Source organism: Pagrus major, chromosome 4 (genome assembly GCF_040436345.1).
Source record: "Pagrus major chromosome 4, Pma_NU_1.0".
NCBI classification, from domain to species: domain Eukaryota; kingdom Metazoa; phylum Chordata; class Actinopteri; order Spariformes; family Sparidae; genus Pagrus; species Pagrus major.
The window spans coordinates 19,594,613-19,613,512 of record NC_133218.1 but is presented as its reverse complement, the minus strand read 5'-3'; the positions used below and the strand labels follow the sequence as shown (position 1 = coordinate 19,613,512).

Here is an 18,900-nt window from a genome sequence, read left to right as displayed (position 1 = left end):
TTGTAAACGTTAGCTATTGTTGCTCTCTGTTAGCGGAGTGGAGAGAGGCACTGAGACAAGGTCGAGTACGTACACAAAGTCGCATCCTTTGGACTGTCGCAGAAAATCCGACCAGCGTCCTTCACAAAGAAATCCACAGTCCAGCAGCATTAAACAACTTAAAAAATTGTCTGTACACTTGTATAGGCAACTACAAGAGACGGGGGAGGTCTAATTTTTCACATCACATTACAACCCGTTCACATATGGCCAATAAAAAAGTGATTAATACACGTAAATTGCTACAGATTGTAACATAGAGCCCATTTAGTCTCCTAGCTTTTTCCCAATACAGCTTTCGACTGCGTCTCATTCATCTCTTATTGAAAAGACGCATGTCTTGCTCTGAAGTTAACAATCACAGTAGGGCTGGCCAATATATGCACACATATTTATGGTTATTATCGTGACAGGAGACTATATACTGTCTTAGAGTTTGGATATAATTATATGATGTGGCATAACTGTTGTCCTTTCCTGGTTTTAAAGGGGCACTATTTAGTTTTGGAAAAGAAATTCCAAGTCAGAATTGTAATATTTACAGTATTAATGAGGTAATAATATAAACTCAGAAATGGATCGAGGTATATATCGTGTATCGTGATATGGCCTAAAAATATCTGAGGGGATAAATGTAAATGCTATATTGTAGCGTAACAGTAGCAAAAGTAGAGAAGAGTCATATGGTCGAGTGAACTGAGTCATTAATGTTGATTATACACCAATACTTCAATACTTTTTTCAACATACATTTCTGATTAAACCAGACCAAGTAAGGCTGTAGCAGTACATGTATTGAGCCACCCAAAAGCAGTTCATGGCTCATGAATTCAAGAAAATGTGCGATTTCTTAGTTAAAAAGTGACTTTAATACTGTATATAGTCTCACTCCGAGGTGGAATTATACAGTGAAAAGAAGTTGTACTGGTGATACTTTAAAATATGAGATTCGAACTCTTGAGGAAACACACTTAATTACTTTTCTGTAGAGAGATGAAAAGATTGACACCAGTCACACATCTCGGAGTGGTTTCAACCTTCTTACATAACAATCGGCACGCAAGAAATTAACTAATGTGAGATTCTGATGAAGCCCTTACTCCACATGGATTTGTATACATCAGTGAACGTATTTGTCTTTAATACATAATGTATTTCATAGCAGCAGCTACAGAGTCCTATCCCACAGCAATGAACATGCATCATCAATAATATATACAGAGGATATTGACTTTAAAGTGCACATTAATTGATTCACACAAAAATAAATAACAGCAACATCAGCGCTATTTACTCTCCAGTTCACATCTCAAGAAAGCCCTTTTAATCGCCTGTACAGAAGTTATTATAGTGACACAGAAACAGCTATCAGATCACAATCAGGTGTACGGCTACACACGTATTCAAATGTAATATGTAAGACAAAAAGTTTGGGAAATTTGCTTAACTTCCTGGAGTCTATTTGAAGTTACACTTCAGTTTTTGTAAAGAAAATGAGATATGTTAATTAATGAACTTGAGAGTTGCTGATAGGTGGATTTGCTTTTGTACGCAGCAGATTTCCCCCAGTTTTTAGTCTTGTGCTCAGCTAAGTTAGCCGTCTCCTGGCAGTAGCTTCAGATTTCCTAACAGATATGAGAGTGGTATCGGCATTATCTTCTTCTAACTCTCAAAAAGAAAGCAAATACTTCCCAAATCGTTTTCTTTATTGAATACACATGAAATAACTTAATCATGTCTATATAATCACACGTCATAGCTATAAATCTGTGCCTCTCTTCAGTGCGACCACATGAAACATTTACATCAGCACAGAGTCGTCGTGAAGCTCACTGAGTGTTTCTCGTCAATCAAGATATTTTGTCTCCAACGTGCCTCATTCTTGTCTGAGAGCTCAGCAGGCGTACGGTGGAGGTTTCTCAAAGGGGCTGTAAGAGGATCCGTAGAGGACGGGAGCATTTGGTGTCAGCATGTAGCCTCCTGGTTCCTGGGTGCCTCCCTGAGGCTGTGGCTGGGTGGGAGCCTGCTGAGAAGGCTGCTGGTTCTGGTTCTCCTCAGACAGACAGGTGCTGGACGCCGGGCCTCCCTCAGGGATCAGCTGGGGAGTGGCAGGAGGCTGATAGCTGCTGTTATGCTGTTGGAGAGGAGAAGAGACAAGACAGGGAGTGGTAAGTTGCAGACGGTATGTGCGAGGAGAGCCTAAGACACCTAAAATTATTTCTGGCATTTTTATGAGAGGTGTGGTTTTTATTTGATTGATTGTGTGGTGTGGTTCTCTGGTAGCAGCCACAGAAATATCAGCAAATATTAGCCATCATCAATAAAAAAATCTGAGAGATAATACAAATTTCAATTACAATGGATCTGCTGATTTGAGGTGACTGGCTTGTTGAAGTACTACAGCTCCTGTCACGGTTTACGCTGTGCCCAGCCCGGTCTCCAGAATAAAAAGTTGGCATTGTACCTTTCTGCAAAACACGGATACATTAAATTCGTATTTTTCACACATGTCAGATAAACATTACTGCAGTAAGTGTCATCATGCTCACATTACATGTACATGAGCTGACTTTCATGTCACAAGGAGGAGGGCATCGTGGAGAGACAACTGTTCCGAGGACAGCGTTCCAACATTTGTAAGCATGAAACCACTGGATATAAGTGTTTTTTGTGCCTTAACATAACCAAAACATAAGCACAGCGCAGTCATGGCATAAAATAGATAAATGAACCTAAACAAACGTTAATCTGCAACATAAAGACATTTTTAAGTTTCATCATTTCCATGGTTTGCAGAAACGTACATTGCCGGCATTCGTTCTGGCGATTGGACGGGTCAGGACATCCATTTATCAAGTCAGATATTCCTGTCCCCTGGACGAGCGCCATAAAAAAAAGATTTTTCTAGAAAAAGGAGACCAGTAAAAAAATCTACAGCCATGTTCGCAGTTTAAAACTAGATAGCTGGCAACATGCCTGGTCATAATGACAGTGGTAAATGTTGAGTAGGTATACTGTTTATTATGCTCACCATCTTAGCATAGTGTGCCAGCATGCTAATTAACACTAAACACAAAGTTTGGCTGTGGCTGATGAGAATGTCATTAGTTTTGCAGTTAACTGGTCATAGACACAAGCCAATTGCCAGAATAAATGTTGATTATATAGGTTTTTGCAAACCACGAATAAGTTAAAACTTTACGTGTCTTTTTCATGTTGTGACTACACGGAGCTTATTGTCTGGTTATGTTTAGGCACAAAAACCCCTTGGTTAGGAAAACATCATGTTTTGCCTGAAGATACCCGTTTTAGGTGTCAGGTATGTAGCCTATGACATCATATGTGAACATAACAGTGTTTTGCAGAAACGTTCACTGCCGACATTTTATCCTGGCAACTGGGCTGCATACACCAAAGTATTGGACAAATGTGAAATTAAAGGATCAAGAAACCAATTAAAATTCATCCTGAAAGTCATTTTTTAATTTCAGACTAACAGGGTTTATCCTTCAGTTTTGCAGGTGTACACCGTCAGTACTGTGAGGTGTCAGTGCAGATAAACAGGCTTCTCTCTGGTCACGTGCTTTGATGTTAGGGTGAAACAGCTGTGCAGCAAGATCACATTTGATCCGGTGCTGCTGATCTGGTTTCCAAACTAAATCACTGGAACAGAGGATTGGCCTTGTGTTGAAAAACACAGGTGTGGATAATCTTTTTCTATCCAGGTGTCAGAGCCAACATACCAGGACCCTGAAGTAGCTAAATTGCATCCAACCATCACTGATTTTGTTATCCACACCTGTGCTTTCCTTACAGTGTAATGAAAAGGTGGCTATAATTGGTCCTTTTTTTCTCACTTGCATGGGTATTGGATAGTTGGGGTAGGCGGGCAGAGCCTGTCCTGAAGGACAGAAGCCAGCGTAGGTGAGCATGTGCTGGGTTGGGTTGTACAGGATGTGGGGTGGCGGCGTGGGGCTGGTGGCGATCTGTGGAGTTGGTTTCTGCTGCAGGAAAACAGTAAAAATAGTTTGGGAAGTCATCAAATGCAAGAGAGCGTGCGCCAGTTTGATTGCTGCCAAATGAACTTCAGGAACAATAATCGTAAAATCAGAACCATCAAGACGTGTCTTAAAAAGATTACCAGACTACCGTTCATGCCAGAGGAATTGGATTTTTATTACTTTCATGTGTGAGCAGTAGATTTTTGATAAGTGAGGCAGTAGAACGAAGATGTCTGCACACATGAATCAATATTGCGTTTCAAATAAAGCTTTGGTAAAGTAACAGAGCATAAAAGAAAGGCTCATACTACAGTATAATGCACTCTGATGACACACCCTAGAGATCACACAGGCAGGAAACAGATGTTTCCAGATGACTTTACGTTTATGTGGTCTGTAGTTTGGCCTGTAATAAGAAACAGTAACTACTTTAAAGTCATGAGTATAATAAAAAGCTTTCATCAAGGTGCTGCAGCTTTTTATTTCCCTCAGCTCTGCCTTCAAATCTTCTGTCTTTGAATTTTCTGTAGTCTTTCACTCCAAAGAGCACTTTTATTTTTACTTCTTGACTATAAAGTAAACAGACACTCCAGTTTTTTTCTCTTTTTTGGACTCCTCACCATATCTTTGTACGCTCCAAGGATCGCGGCAGCGATGATTCCCAGGAACAAGCCGATCACGTTGAGCACCACTGAGGCCCACAGCAGGCGGTGCAGGTGGATCACATCCCAGCAGCTGCTGACCCCGGTGAACTCGTAGTACTGTTCCTGGTACAGTATGCTGGAGGAGGAGAACAGCTGTGAGCTGGTAAACCTCAGTTTTTTTTTAATTATTATGAATCACAAAGCATGTGATAACATAGTTTATGTTAAGGGAAGAAAACAGAATCCATCACACTGCCCTTCACTTTTACTCATTTTAAACCTTTCAGGCAGCCATTTATCTCCTAATAACTGAGTAGTGAAGATGTTGAAAGCAGGGAGAGACTTTTTTGGAAAATTATTCCATTTTGATGTGTTCAAGAGCTCATGGAAAACTCCACAATACTGGGTTTAAAAGTTGGCTGTAGAATAGGAAACTCTTTCATGCAAGAAAGCAAATATATCCAGCTGCAGCACAAACGTGAGTGAAGTTGTACTTTTCAAATATGGTTCTTGTGGTGTTCGTAGGCTGACTGGGTCACAGAAGATCATAAAATGATTTGAAAAGAAACTGCAAAAAATAAGTGAACTTATAATAGTATAATAAAATGTTTCAAATGGGATACAAACCAACAACACTTAAACCACTCAGCCATCATGACTGAGACAGTGGTAGACGTGGTATCAGACACACTGTTGCGTCTCACCTCTCACAGTTGTACAGGTAGCAGCAGTAGCAGGTGTTGCTTCTCAGTTTCAGCTTGCATGCTTTGTCGAAGGAACGGCACGTCACCTGCAGTGTGAGAGAAGAGGTCCTCTAAGCTTTAATCACTTGTAATGAAAGAAAGACAAAGAAATACATGGCCGGTAGAAATCTGTCTACACGTCAACATGTCATTTCCAGAACATTATTTGGCCACTAGATGTCCCTACACACTCTGACTTTTTCAACTAAGCACCAAAAGGCTGCAGGGACACAGAATAAAATCCTGTATTGCCCTAAAATGCATTTTAAGCATCATTTACATAATTAAAAAAGACAAATGCTGAGACACAAACGTAAATCAGTGTGTAGGAGGAGGAAGATAAAGGTCTTGAAGTGAATGGAAACCTTGCTGGGTTACTTCAGGTTACGGTTAGATTATTATTCTAATCTTTTATGTTTAAATAATACAAACAAAGACAGGTGATATCAAGTGTGTACACAGTGTATGTGTGTTTGAGAATCACCTCGGTATAATAGCTGTCGTACATGTAGCCCGATCCACTGCCGTAGAAGTGACACATGTCCTCCTGCAAGGGCCTCGTGTCCTGTGTGTGTTGGAAACATTAGTAATATGGAAACAGACAAACGAAATGCTTCTCCATGCATCAGTTTCTTCTTTTAGAGTACTTTTTTTTTTTAAATTACACACTTTTTGTACTATGTATCATGTAAAGTTACATGTGTGTGATTCTGTCCACCCTCCTCCAACACGTGCCTGCTTCAAACCGTCCACTGCAGCAGACCACAAAACCTCCAGCGTTAAAACCTCATCGGACTTTATATAATGTGAAATATAATGAGATTGTAACAAAGCTTGAAGGTGCAATAAATATGACTTTTACCGTCCCGTGAGCACAAAATGAATATATCTGCAGAATTCTGATAGCACTGATGATCAATATCAGAGACTCGGTGCCAGGTGCTGAGAGGTCCAAACCCTCTCTGCTCCACGCTCATTAAGTCACTCGTTAAAATTCATTAGGCCGATGTGACGAACTGAGGTGGTCGTGTCTATGTATCCAAACACAGAGAACATCTCCTCCTTATTTGGCCTCTCTGCATTTCCATATGAGCAAATTCAGGTATTTGAACAAATTGGATTTCATGCTTATTAATTTATTCTGGGAGTTTGAAATTGTCTTCTGACTGACGATGAAAATGTTTCAATCTTCCTATCAAAACTAAATTGAATACAAACATTATGTAACAGTGAACGTGTTTGCAGTGGGAGGAAGATCAAGAGAGAGACGAAGATCTTTTTTATGTGCTTCTTTCTCTTTCAATACAAAAAATGTAATATCTTTGCATTAAATCCCATCAGTATGGAAACACTAAACGACCATGGGTCAAACATGTTATTCCCTCAGTTTTCCCATGATAACGAGTTTAATCACAAGTTATTAATGTCATTATCACGAGATAACAAGTGTTGTTTTCCCAAGACTATTAGATTTAGTAGCCAAGACTATAAAAAAAACCCAATCACTGCAGGAACCATTGCATTATGTGTAGCAATGTTAGATGAACAAGAGCATATTGATTGTCGCATCACTTTTCTCTTCAATCAAGGCCTGACACAGCCTGAAATTGCTTTATACCTTGCTGTTGTGGAAAATACACACATTTGTGTTCATTTGAGAAGACATTTAACAAGGCCACAGCTTTACCATCAAAGTGATCTCAATTGATTATGTCGTTATCTCGGGAAAACATAGTTCATTATCTGGCGATCTCGACAAAAATGATGTTGTTATCTTGTGATAATGACATAAATAACTTGTGATCTCAAGAAAAACAAATAAAATTGAACTCGTTATCATGCGAAAAAGGAGGAAACAATATATTTGACCCATGGCTGTTTTGGGCTTCCTTACATCACAAGAATGTTAACTGGAAAAACAATTCTCAGTGTAAATGGATTTAAAGATCTATTTTCTGGAGGATTATATCCATCTTTAGTTTTTTATATCTGTGGATTTTTTTGTTTGCATCACAGTACAAAAGCTTCCAGTGTATTCGAGAAAGTAAAGTTTGGACAGATTTAATCAGCTCTGTTTTGCTGAATGTCTCCCCGTCTCTGCAGGTCAGACTCTGAGGTTAGTTGGTCTGGTCTACCTGTCTGCTGTCGTGACGGTACAGAAAGTTCTGTCTGATTACATCTACAAACTTCCTGAACTGACCTGCATTTCTGCAGCCAAACCCCCTGTTCTCTGTTGACCTGTGTGATTACATTTGGTGCGTGAATGTAGAAGAAAAAGGTGAATTAGTTTGTTTGTGTTTCGTTCTTTTCAGTACAGGTGTATAATACTATTTGATACTTACAAGGAACTCTGAGGCGATGATGCCATCCACGATGGCACAGCAGAACGACGCGATGACTCCAATACTGATGAATATGATCGCTGCCGTGAGCTGAAGAGAAGGAGAGGGTAGAGGATGAGAAACAAAAGAAACAAAGAAAAAAGGTACCAGAAAGTATCATCAGAGGAACTTAATGAGATTATCAGCTTGTGTTTAGCATTATTTGAACACACTGGACATATTTCTACATAAAAAAGGTAAAATTACAGAGAAATAAATGCACAGAAGTTGTAAAATAAATCATATAAAATTTGATCAAATCTGATGTGAAACACTTGAATTTGCAGCAAACATAAATATACTTATTTATTTATTTATTTAAAAGAAGAATCATGACCAGAATTGAATTTTGTTTTATTGAGTAACTAATAATAACAATACGTTTACGGAGAGCAGGCATAAACATAAAAATGGAGAATATTTAAAACGATGGAACAATCTTCTGAAAATGATTCTTAAATTTTGCCACATATATATTTCACACACACACACACACACACACACACACACACACACACATACGTGTATGTAAGCTTGGTGTTTCTGCTGATGTGTGTCCTGATTGGTCGTCTGCAGTGTCTGGACTACAGGACGATAAAGGAAATGTACAGCTTCTTGCTCTGCCAACGCAGAGGTGCTTTGTGGGTAATTTATGGGCAAAGAGGCAACGTACATGGCCTTTTGTGCCTGCAAGGTCGATCTAATATCCTCCCAATCTGATACACACACACACACACACACACACCACGCACACACACACAGAGGCCTGGACAGAACGAATCTCACACATACACACAACCCTGTAAATTAATCCCAAGCACCTGATCACTGATCAAAACCCTCAAATCTGTACTGTTCTGATATCACACACACAGACACACACAGACACACACACACACACACACAACCGAGCAGACCCAGCTGGCTGATCACAGATGTCTGATCATGAACTTTATCACTGAGCATCGTTTACTGTCTGTTCAATGGCTCCTCCAGGACCGAACCTCCTGTACTGAAGCAGCAGATTAAACACACTCTTTTTTTCTATCTACTGTATCCGTATCTGAAATGTTAGGCAGTCCGTCCAAAGAACGTATAAAAGAAAGCAAAGAATAGCCTACAGTATATCTGCTGATCCTGCACTGACATGAGACTAATGATTCAGAGCAGAGGTTTATTTTTGTTTCTTTCTGATCTCGGCTATTTATGTACTATCTTCAGTTTTTCTGTGAGATTTAGACTAAATTTATTTCATCAAGAAGAACTTTCTTGGTCTTGGTTTGATCTTTTGAGCTGAGGGATAAGTAAAAGCTTGTGAGACTCAGATTCTCCAAGTTTGCTTAAGATCCCAATCATCTGTTTTTTATCATCTCCATTTTTCTTTGGTCCTAAAAAGAGTGTTTGTTTGTGAGGCTAAGGAACCAGAATTAAGAAACTATAAAATAAGATGTCTGATTTCTCAACACAGTGTCTGCTGCGAAAAAGGCTGATTATTTTGTTCAATTGGGATAAAGAACGGATCATATATAATCATCTGCACAGGGGTTTTCACTTACTCTGGCTGAATAGACCTCTGCTCAGGTGGAAGGTGGTGACATGGGGTGGACTTAATTCTGGTTTAACACTTGTTTTGTAGCAGCAGGAGTGGAGAGTCCTGCTTCAATGGACATAAGGCGCAGTCTGCGGCAGCAGGGTAAAAAACAAACCGCCATCAGCTGATAATCAAAGAGCAGCAAAGAAGTGTAGATGCTGTAGTCAGCGTTACCTGTTACTAATCTTTTTACAGCATCTAAGTGTTGCCAGAGACAGTCCAGTGTCTTTACCTCTCAGCCCTTGGAAATATAGTATATGTATATTAGTCTGTAATGTTTACGACCAGTTTTTTGCTCCGGGGGAAAAAATCTGCTGCTGGACTCAATACTGATCCTTCCAACTACATTTTATTTAATGTTTCAGAATTGTATTTTCAGGTTTTTATTTGGTAAAATAAACACTCGTTTATGTGGACCACTGGTATGCAGAGCCTTGAAGTTATAAGCTGTATTTGTTTTTGGTCGATAGGTTACAGAAAATCAGAAATACGCATATCTGTTCAATATAGTGCCATGAATATCTAAAACAGGAACATGATCAGGCTTATTTAATTTGACTCGGGGTAGTTTTAGTTAACCTCGTGGCCAAGGGTGATATAAGAAGTTGTCTATAAATGCACTTGTGGGGATAACACAAGGCTTGGTGAGAATAAACGGGAGGATATTAGATGAATTTCCCTCAACAAAGTGAAATAAGAGCCGGCCTGAGGAAATAAGCTCTTTCTGGGTGGGTTTTATCTGCCACCGGCCCAGACTCTCCACTTCATTAGCGGTTTAAATGACTCTGCTTTTATGGGCTGCAAGTGGGAGATGAGCAGCAGCAGAGACAATAGAGCCTGACAACTGCATTACTTCACATTACCTTAGCACCAGCTGCCAGCACATAAAACACCTCAACACACACTCTGTCGTCCAAATCCCCCCAAATCTCCCCTGATACGGCTCAAGCAGAGAGAAAAATCAAATACTGTAAAAGATTAAAGACACACAGATACTGTAGATGGTTCTCTCTCAGGAGTCCAGTTAGTAAAGAAATATTTAAAAGTCAGGAAGGATGTACATTTACTCAAGTACTGGTATTTTTTATTTGATGCTACTTCATATTTCTACTTCACCACATTCAAGGGAGAAATATCAGGCTGTTTTGTCACTACATTTAATGTGACAGCTATGTTTATATTCTTTTTATATTTTATATTTAAAAACTGTATAAAACGCAATGTGTTGACCAAAAGATCAGCTACAACAGTAAAATGCTAGTTTGTGATGAAATGTGATGTTGGCAAACAGCTGCTTATAAACACATTCAGCAATTACATCCTCCTGAGGGACATATCTGTCTCTTTAGCAGCTGAATGCTCCACTACGTTCACCAGCTAGATGCTACTGCAGCGTTTAATTGTTGAGTGTTTTTACAGCTTTGTTACTGAAGAAAATGCTATGACAGCAGCAGTGATTGGGTAACGCATTACAAAGTAAGACATTTGTCATAGCTCGAGTTTTGTTATTTCCTGTTTTATTTTGAAGGTCTGTCCTCGTGTCAAATTTTCCTTTTCATTTCCTCCCTTTGTCTGTTTTCCCGCCCTTTTTACTCCTCACCAGTGTTTTATTAGTTAATCACCCCTTGTGCATTCAAGTCTTTGTCTTCCTCTCTCTGTCAGTTCACCTGTTCTGCTTTGCTCTTGTGTTCCTGTGTCTCCCTCTCCCAGTTTTGTGTTCCCGGCTTTTGATTCCTGCTTCCTCGCGTTATTTCTTGTTTGTACTTTGTTTTGCTTTTGTTTCTTGGTTATCTCCTGTTTTGTTATCTTCCTTTTGTCGCTACATTTTTGGATTTTTTGGGTAAGTGTCGGGTATAATCGTTTTCTTTCTGTTTACTTTCATGTAATTCAAATAATTCCACTTTTTCAGTGCAATGGAAATGCAAACAAAGAAAAAAATGTTGAATAAACTTGTTGGGCTGTTTGCGTCCCTGTACCAACTCGATTTTATGTTCTGTCATCAAACACAAAACATAAATAAAGAACGGCCAAGTGGATATTGCATCTGTCATTCCTGTTGTTGTTATTAGCTTGCAGAGTTACAGACTATGTGTCGTAAAATATATTACTCAATGTAGAAGACGTGCATCCTAAGCAGCAACATGTGCAAGGAATCACAAAAGGGCTTTCATTGTTTGTTAACGCAAAAGTACTCTTACAATAATAATTTTCTCTGTAGGTAACGCCACAAGTCACTATACTATTTAATGTCAGTTATCATGTGATGAAACAAGTTACTTTCAGAAGTAACGCTACCGAACACTGGAGAGCTGTGACAGTGAACCAGAACAGTAAGTTTTAAGCAGGACAGCTGCACAAAGAGCTGAAAGTCACTATAAAGCTCTGTAAAGCAGAGGAAGGCTGCAGATTGAGGTGATAATTCTCTGCAGGTTCATCGCTACAAAGCCAAGCGACGCCTTTCACTTTGTCATTTGATGCATTGTTATTGTAAGAATAATAATTATAGCCACTTAAAGTACTGAAAAACAGATACCAATAAAAACACAAAGACACTCAATGAAAGTTTTAGAGAGGAAGATACATCGGTGACGAAGAGATAAAGACACAAAGAGACGTTTTATAGGAGTCAGTAAAGATACCTATCAGGTTATGTAACTGAAGATCGCTGACTGCTGCAAGGTCTTGTTCCCTGCTCAGTGGTCCAGTGACCAATCATGACCACAGCTGGACACACTGGTAATAAGACTGTGTTCGGTAAAATACGGCCCTTTAAAAGGTTCACCGTTCTGCTCTCTGAGCTGCAAGGTGACCAAAAGGACGGCGGTCTGTGAGATACAGGCAGTGACTACAGAGGAGGCTGCTGGAGCAAAGAACATGAGCTACATGAAGCATTTAGTCATAAAGAAATCTTACAGTGTATCAGTGCAGTGAAGCCTGTTTTAGGAGCAGCAGGGTAAGTGCAGATAGGAAGTTTTTTTTTGTTAATTTCATGCTCTGCAATCCTTTCAAACATTTTGGAGGACAGGATGAGATGAAATGAAACGTGGCAGTATACGAGTCATTAAGTTTTTTTGAAAGCTTTATCCAAGAAATGTCAGTGGAGCACAAATGTGTGTTTAACCTGCAACGCGCCTCACGTTCATAAAGACGGCTGGTCTCTTGGGAACATTCGTGATAGAAACCAAAATCTGGAGGTATAAGATGACGAGTGTGCATAGATTTGTGTTCCTCTCGAATGAAATGAGATCAGATCACCAGGTTTTCTCCCGGGGGTGACATGGTTTTGTTTTAGCATAATAATATATGCTTTTGATTAATTATAAGCTTTTAAAGTAAAAACTACAATGTTTATTACACCATGACTGAAAGCAGACGAGTCACCAAGGCTGCCGGCACTGGATATTTTTTCAGGATGCTAGGGGACATTTTCACCTGTTTTTGACAGGAAGTCACACTCTCCATCTGCGATTGTGGCGACAATTTCCACAATGGCGGCAAACCATGATCTTTTCCTAAACCTAACCAATTGGTTTTTGTGCATAAACCTAACCAGAGCATAAGCACAGCACTGTGACAAGAGAGAAACATAAAATTCAACCTAAACAAACGTTGCTCGCCTGATGTTAATAAATGTTGTTCTTTCTGTATTAGATATCTTCAATCAGGAGTCAAACTGGAAACTAAAACAGCATCAAAGCCTTCATCTGCTGCTTTATGAGGTCGGAGGGCTGTGACATCCAGGAAGTAAGAGAAGCGCCAGAGCCGAGCTCTCAGGTGTCCGTGGCATTGTGGTATGGTTAGCAGTTGTTAGACCGACCTCTGTTCAGCCAGCTGGCTCTCATGTTACAGCAGGAGCCTCGGACACAGCGGGGAAGAAGACACCTGTGTGAGAGGGACATTGTGCCACATGTGCCTGAGACGACGCAGTGATCACACCATTTAGGTCTGAAGCACCGGGCTGGGAGGGATGCCAGAGAGGCATTTTAGTAAATGTCTTTTTTACACAAGAAGTGAAACAACAGCAACGACTCAGAGGGTGAGAGCCAAAGCTCTGTAAAATAATGCTTTATTCTGAACTATGTCATGAACATACAGACTCTTCACATGTGTGGAAGGTATCCGTGTAGGCCGGATTAGACACGTTACACTGTAGCGTAACGTAAGACAACGACACCCTGGATGCCACATGAAAAATTCACAAGACACACAGATAGCACAGTCATGGTGACTGGCTGAAGGAGCATTTATTACACAGAGACAATGTTTTCTATTTCTATTTAGAAGTTGTCACGGACATTAAACGTCATCACAACGAACATGGAGACTCATCTACTCACTAGTCCGTCTTTACAGGCCGACTTTAGTTACAAACTATTTTAACTTTAACATGTGTTGTCGTTTTGTAGTAAGACGCTTAGTGGTGGTGACATATAGGTCATACGTCTGCAATGTGGTCTGTTTATAGCCTAACATTAGCTTTTCACTTATTTACGCTTAGAAAATCACAAAAGTGGTGCTCACCTGTGAAGATTATCTTGCTGAACAAAACATGCAAGTATCATAAACTTGTGTTTGTCACAGAGATTATCTTCAGCGAGAATCTAAAATTCAATTCAGAAATCTCATATGCTTTTTGTCGAGGGAACCAGGGCGATGCTAACTTTCGCTGCAGCACTCTATAGAGCATATAGGCTACAATATAGTATACAATTGAGTATTCATAGTATGTAGTTATTAGTTATAGAGAACATTATAGATTAAACAAAACTGCCAGAAGAATTTAGATAAAAAGGTGAGATTACACATCCGTCTGATACTTTAGCACCATCACACCAACACTGGGCTACTGACATTTCAGAACCACAGTCGCACAAAGCTCGTGAGATGAAGGATCACTGAGTCAGACTAACATATCCAATTTAACAACCCGTCTGCCCCTGCACTCTCTCTGCTAGGAGAGGGAGGATGCATTTTGGTATTTTTGAAAATGTAATTCACATTAACTATAATAAAGTCAATCCTGGATTAATGTCTTGGTTTCTTCTCTCGCTATTTGTCCCTCGACCAGACTGTTTAGTCTTCATGTTTGAATGAAAAATTACTGGAAAAAGGACTTTTTCTGACAATAAATTGAAATTAATAAAAAAGATATGTGGTTGGAACTTGGAAACTTTAACTTGTAAAAAGCTAAATTACATGTGTAGGATTGGCAATCTGCTAAAGTTTCTGTGTCACTGGTGTCCTCTTCAGTCCTCGCAAGGACTCAACAGTCAATCTCATGCTGGGTTTCATGTGCTGTGAATGTGACACCGACCAGGCTGCGTTACTTAAATGACACAGAGGAACAGTTTCAGCTTCTGGTTGCCACTCGCCCTTAGCTTTTGGATTTGTCTGCAACTTACTCTTTTATTCTGTTTAATTTCTTTTAGAGGAGGCTGAAGCTCCCAAACTGGGGTTTCTATTTATTTATTTATTTTTTTACTTTATTTACAACTACCAAGTTAAAACACTGAAAGTTTTTAAAGAAACTCTGATCAGAGGCTTCACTCTCTTTACTTACATTTTAAGAGTATTAACCTGACGAGGCAGATGTTCGGTCTGCGTCAGTGTCTCCACTCGGGAGTCAATGACATGATCATTTTTGAACCTCCTGTTGTACAGAGAGGCACTGTGATGATATTAAACCTGTGTCCCTGTCTGAAATAAAGGAGCCCTGTCATCAACGGACCAATACTAATTCAATTCCCCCTCTTGTCACTGAAATCCAGAGACAATCACATTCACTTCCCTCGACCACAACTCCAGTCATGCACATTGACCCGGGCACAAGGACCAGGAACACATTACGCCGCCATCGAGTAATCAGATTTACTTCTTGCTCATGATAGAGCAATTTCCCATAAAACAGTTTAGTGAATTTGGAAAGTCTGTAACATAATCCTCTAATTTATGGTGTATATATATGTCCTGTTTTCCAGGAACAACATTTTTAGAAGACGGATATTATGAAACTCTAACAGAAGTCACCTTGAGAGAGAACCAACAGGAGGCTCAAACGTACATGCCGTCATTGTAAACAAAAAAGGGCCAACAGTAATGTTAGCTAGGAAAAGGTTGAATCCTAACGTTAGCATAAAGGTTATCAAACATCTGTTTTATTTATCAGAAAACTGGGCTTTTGACGTGCAGAGATAGTAGCAACTGATAGGATATTTAAGAATTACTGCCCTGCATATATTAATGCTGTCCTATAAAAGCTACCAGCTGTCATTTTAAAGATTATGTCAAAGGACTTGAAAAAAATTCACCTACAGCTGCCAAAATGGCAACCGTGCACATAACTGGAGTAAATTATACTGTGGAGGAGCAGACTCACCATCGGTCTGCGGTTCTCCACCAGGTAGATGCCAACAATGCCCAGAAATGCTCCAAAACTCAGCTGGAGGTGCAAAGAGATCAAAGTGGAGGAGGAAAAAACATTAGGGTTTAAAGGAGGATACAACACACCTGGAGTGTTTGAGGGGTCAACTACAGGAGATGTGACTCACAGTGATGCCGGGGTAATATCCAGCAACAGGTACGTTGTCGGTGCGAGTGGCAGAGAGCAGCCCTATAGTCAGCACCACTAGAGCCAGAGCCAGCAGACACACGGTCACCCACAGAGCCGATCTCCTCCGACGCAGGTACTGAACTGAGGACGAATGGGAGGAAGAAACAGGGTGACGGGACAACCTCTGATCAACCAAACTTCAAATAGTTCAAACTGCTCACGAAATCCAATGGAGGAGTCCACATAACACCTACTTTAGCACATCTATGTTGGTTACCTGTACGTTTTAGAATTGATTTTTAATGATCACTTTTAAAACACGTTTGGGATTGACCCCTGATTAGATCACAGAGTTATTAACCCCCTACGAGCCTGAATGCAGCCTCAGATCCTCCAGCAGAGGACCATTAGTTCAGAGGTCAGGGGAAACCAGCCTTTGGAGTCAGATGGAGATCAGGCAGGCTCGCTCTGTTTCTTCTTTTAAATCCCTCAAAAATACATTTTTTTCAGAATGACTTCCTCCTGAGTTGCATACTCTTCCTTTTAAATGTGTTTTTAATGTGTTTTAATTAATGTGGTTAATTCTTAATTATTATATGGATTGTACTGTTGTTTATCATTTATCTGTAATTCATCCTGTTTTTATGTATTTGTAGAGCACTTTGTCATTTATCCTTGAAAAGTGCTATATAAATATAATAATAATAATAATAATAATAATTAGATTCACAAATCTTTGATCCATTCCTAAACCCCTGACCCAAACATGCACATACTAAAATACTTTATTCCGTGTACATACAGTGGGCAGTGGTGGAATAAGTATTAATTTACTTAAGTAAAAGTATCAGTACAACAAAGTAAAAATGCTCCATTACAAGTATAAGTCCTGCATCATACTCAGGTTAGCGTTAGTGTTTTATGGTCTGAATGACTTTAGAACAAGGTGTCATATTTTATATACTTATTGTGAGTTTGGTCATCAACAGCCTGCAGGATATATTGTTTTGAAGCATCGATCGATAAGGTTTTCTTGTGTGCCAATTATTATAGGCTACATTTTTTAAATCCTAATTAGCAAAATAACTCAGGCTGTCAGAATTAAAGTGCAAATACTCAAGTAAAGTAAAGTAGCCTCCGTCAAATATATGATTACAGTACATGAGTACATGTACTTTCTACTTCTGCAGATGAGCTGTGAAGTGAACCAGCTCTGTGTGTTCGCTCAGGAGGACTTCTTGCTCACAAACACAGAAACATTCACTGCATTGAATTTAAATCGATTTGAGCACACTAGAAATAAAGTACATAATGTTGGTTATCAATCATGATAAGATGTCATGAAACGTACCCTCTGGATCCAGGATTTCTGTCGCTGTTTGCTGAGTTGCCTGCTGAGTTTCAGGCTGCTGCATTTTGTCTCAGTCCGGATGAACTATCTGTTAAAATGAATAGAGATCAGGCAGGTGGACCGACGCTTGTTGATCGAGCTGTGTTTTCTGTTCCTGTTGATTCAAACCAGAGTCCTCCTCATCCTCCAGCTGCGAGTGAGAGGCTTTGTTTCCCCCTAAAATTCAAACATTTCTTAAATCTAAGTAAGAGAGTGACTGTATATGAATGTGGCCACAGCTGACTCTGAGCTCAGACAGGTTCAACTTTACATGAAGCCAGAGAGAGAGAGAGAGAGAGAGAGCAAAGAGAGAGACCAATCAGCTCCTTGTATTCACCTCAGTGATAAATTATTAAATTACTTATCTTACATAATCCATCTTAAGACGTTGGATTCATGATGAAAACACGTTCAGTGTGTGGTTAAAGTCAATATGATGTCATAAAAGAGTGGATAAAGTGAGTTTGTGATGTGTTTTCATCCCGGGACTGGTCATGATGCTGCAGCTCTGATGTGGACGACAGACTGTAATATGAGTTTACAGCGCCCTCCATCGGCCACACACTTAACAAATGAGCCACATACCCGGCTTCATGAAAGCCTCTGGGATGTTTTAGAGATCACTGCAGTGGTGGAAGAAGTTCTCAGATATTTCACTCAAACAGGTACTATGTAGTTTTGAAGAGGAAATTCAAACTCAGGATATTAATATTGACAATATCAATAAAGGTAATAATACAAACTCAGAAATATGTCTTTTTTTCCCATAACTGAATAAACAAGCTGTTTGAATCTAGAAAGGTGGCAGGGTCCACCACATATAAACAAAGTAAAACACTATGAAATTGTGTTGTCGTCTAAGGTCAGTTTGTTTATTCAGTTTATTCAGTCATGAAAACAAAAACAGTTGGTTTATTTAGTTTGTTTAAGCATAGAAATGAGGATCTTTCTCTTCTGATTAAATGTTATTCCAGAAAACTACACAGTGCACCTTTAGGTAAAAGTAGCCACACTACAAGGTTATGTACAATTAGGGTACAAGAGTATGGGCTTCAAAATATACTAAGAGTACCCTTAAAGTATAAGTGTTCATTGTGGAAAAACATTTTTAAAATAATAGACTTTATTATAATGCTTTTTAAACCATCTGTTAAGCAACTTTATAGCAGCCATCCAACTAATGTTTATAGATGAGCTACACAGTATTTTTTTTAATAAGTATTATGAACATCAGTTGCAACTTTACAATAAACAATTGATTAATAAATGGTTTATAAAGCATTTTATTGTTTGTTAGCAGGGAAGTAACAACTAAAGTTTAATTAACTGTAGTTTTACATTTATGAATGTATTAATGTAATGTAAGTTATTTTTTCAAGCTGAAACACTAAACATTCTCCTTTTTCAGCCTAGGTGTGAAGGTTTTTTTTGTCATTATATGATTATAAACTGAGTTGTTTGGGGTTTGGGAGTGTTGGTCTGACAAAACAAGCCATGTGACATCACATACAGTATCGAGTTCTTAGGTCATGATGGTCGATAAAGTTTGTTCAGTGATACA

The 18,900-nt window shown here is 39.3% G+C and overlaps 1 protein-coding gene across 1 annotated transcript; it reads right to left on the bottom strand.

Moving 5' to 3' along the window:
- Positions 1–1,933: 1,933 nt before the first annotated feature.
- On the bottom strand, positions 1,934–17,364 carry LOC140994174 (transmembrane protein 255B-like). The gene is made up of 9 exons (XM_073463725.1): positions 17,301–17,364; positions 15,948–16,090; positions 15,776–15,838; positions 7,770–7,859; positions 5,912–5,992; positions 5,389–5,474; positions 4,661–4,820; positions 3,897–4,043; positions 1,934–2,173 (listed from the first exon to the last, which is right to left on the bottom strand). The coding sequence occupies exons 1-9, from the start codon at positions 17,362–17,364 to the stop codon at positions 1,934–1,936; spliced, it is 1,074 nt and encodes a 357-aa protein (XP_073319826.1).
- Positions 17,365–18,900: the final 1,536 nt, after the last annotated feature.

What these genes read in the sequence shown, in the direction of transcription:
- LOC140994174 (XM_073463725.1), bottom strand. Translation starts at nt 17,364, where the DNA reads ATGCAGCAGCCTGAAACTCAGCAGGCAACTCAGCAAACAGCGACAGAA. An exon ending in TACCTGTACAACTGTGAGAG is followed by an intron (nt 4,821 to 5,388) that starts GTGAGACGCAAC and finishes CTCCTCCTCCAG; the next exon opens with CATACTGTACCAGGAACAGT. An exon ending in TTGGAGCGTACAAAGATATG is followed by an intron (nt 4,044 to 4,660) that starts GTGAGGAGTCCA and finishes GTTTTCCTGCAG; the next exon opens with CAGAAACCAACTCCACAGAT.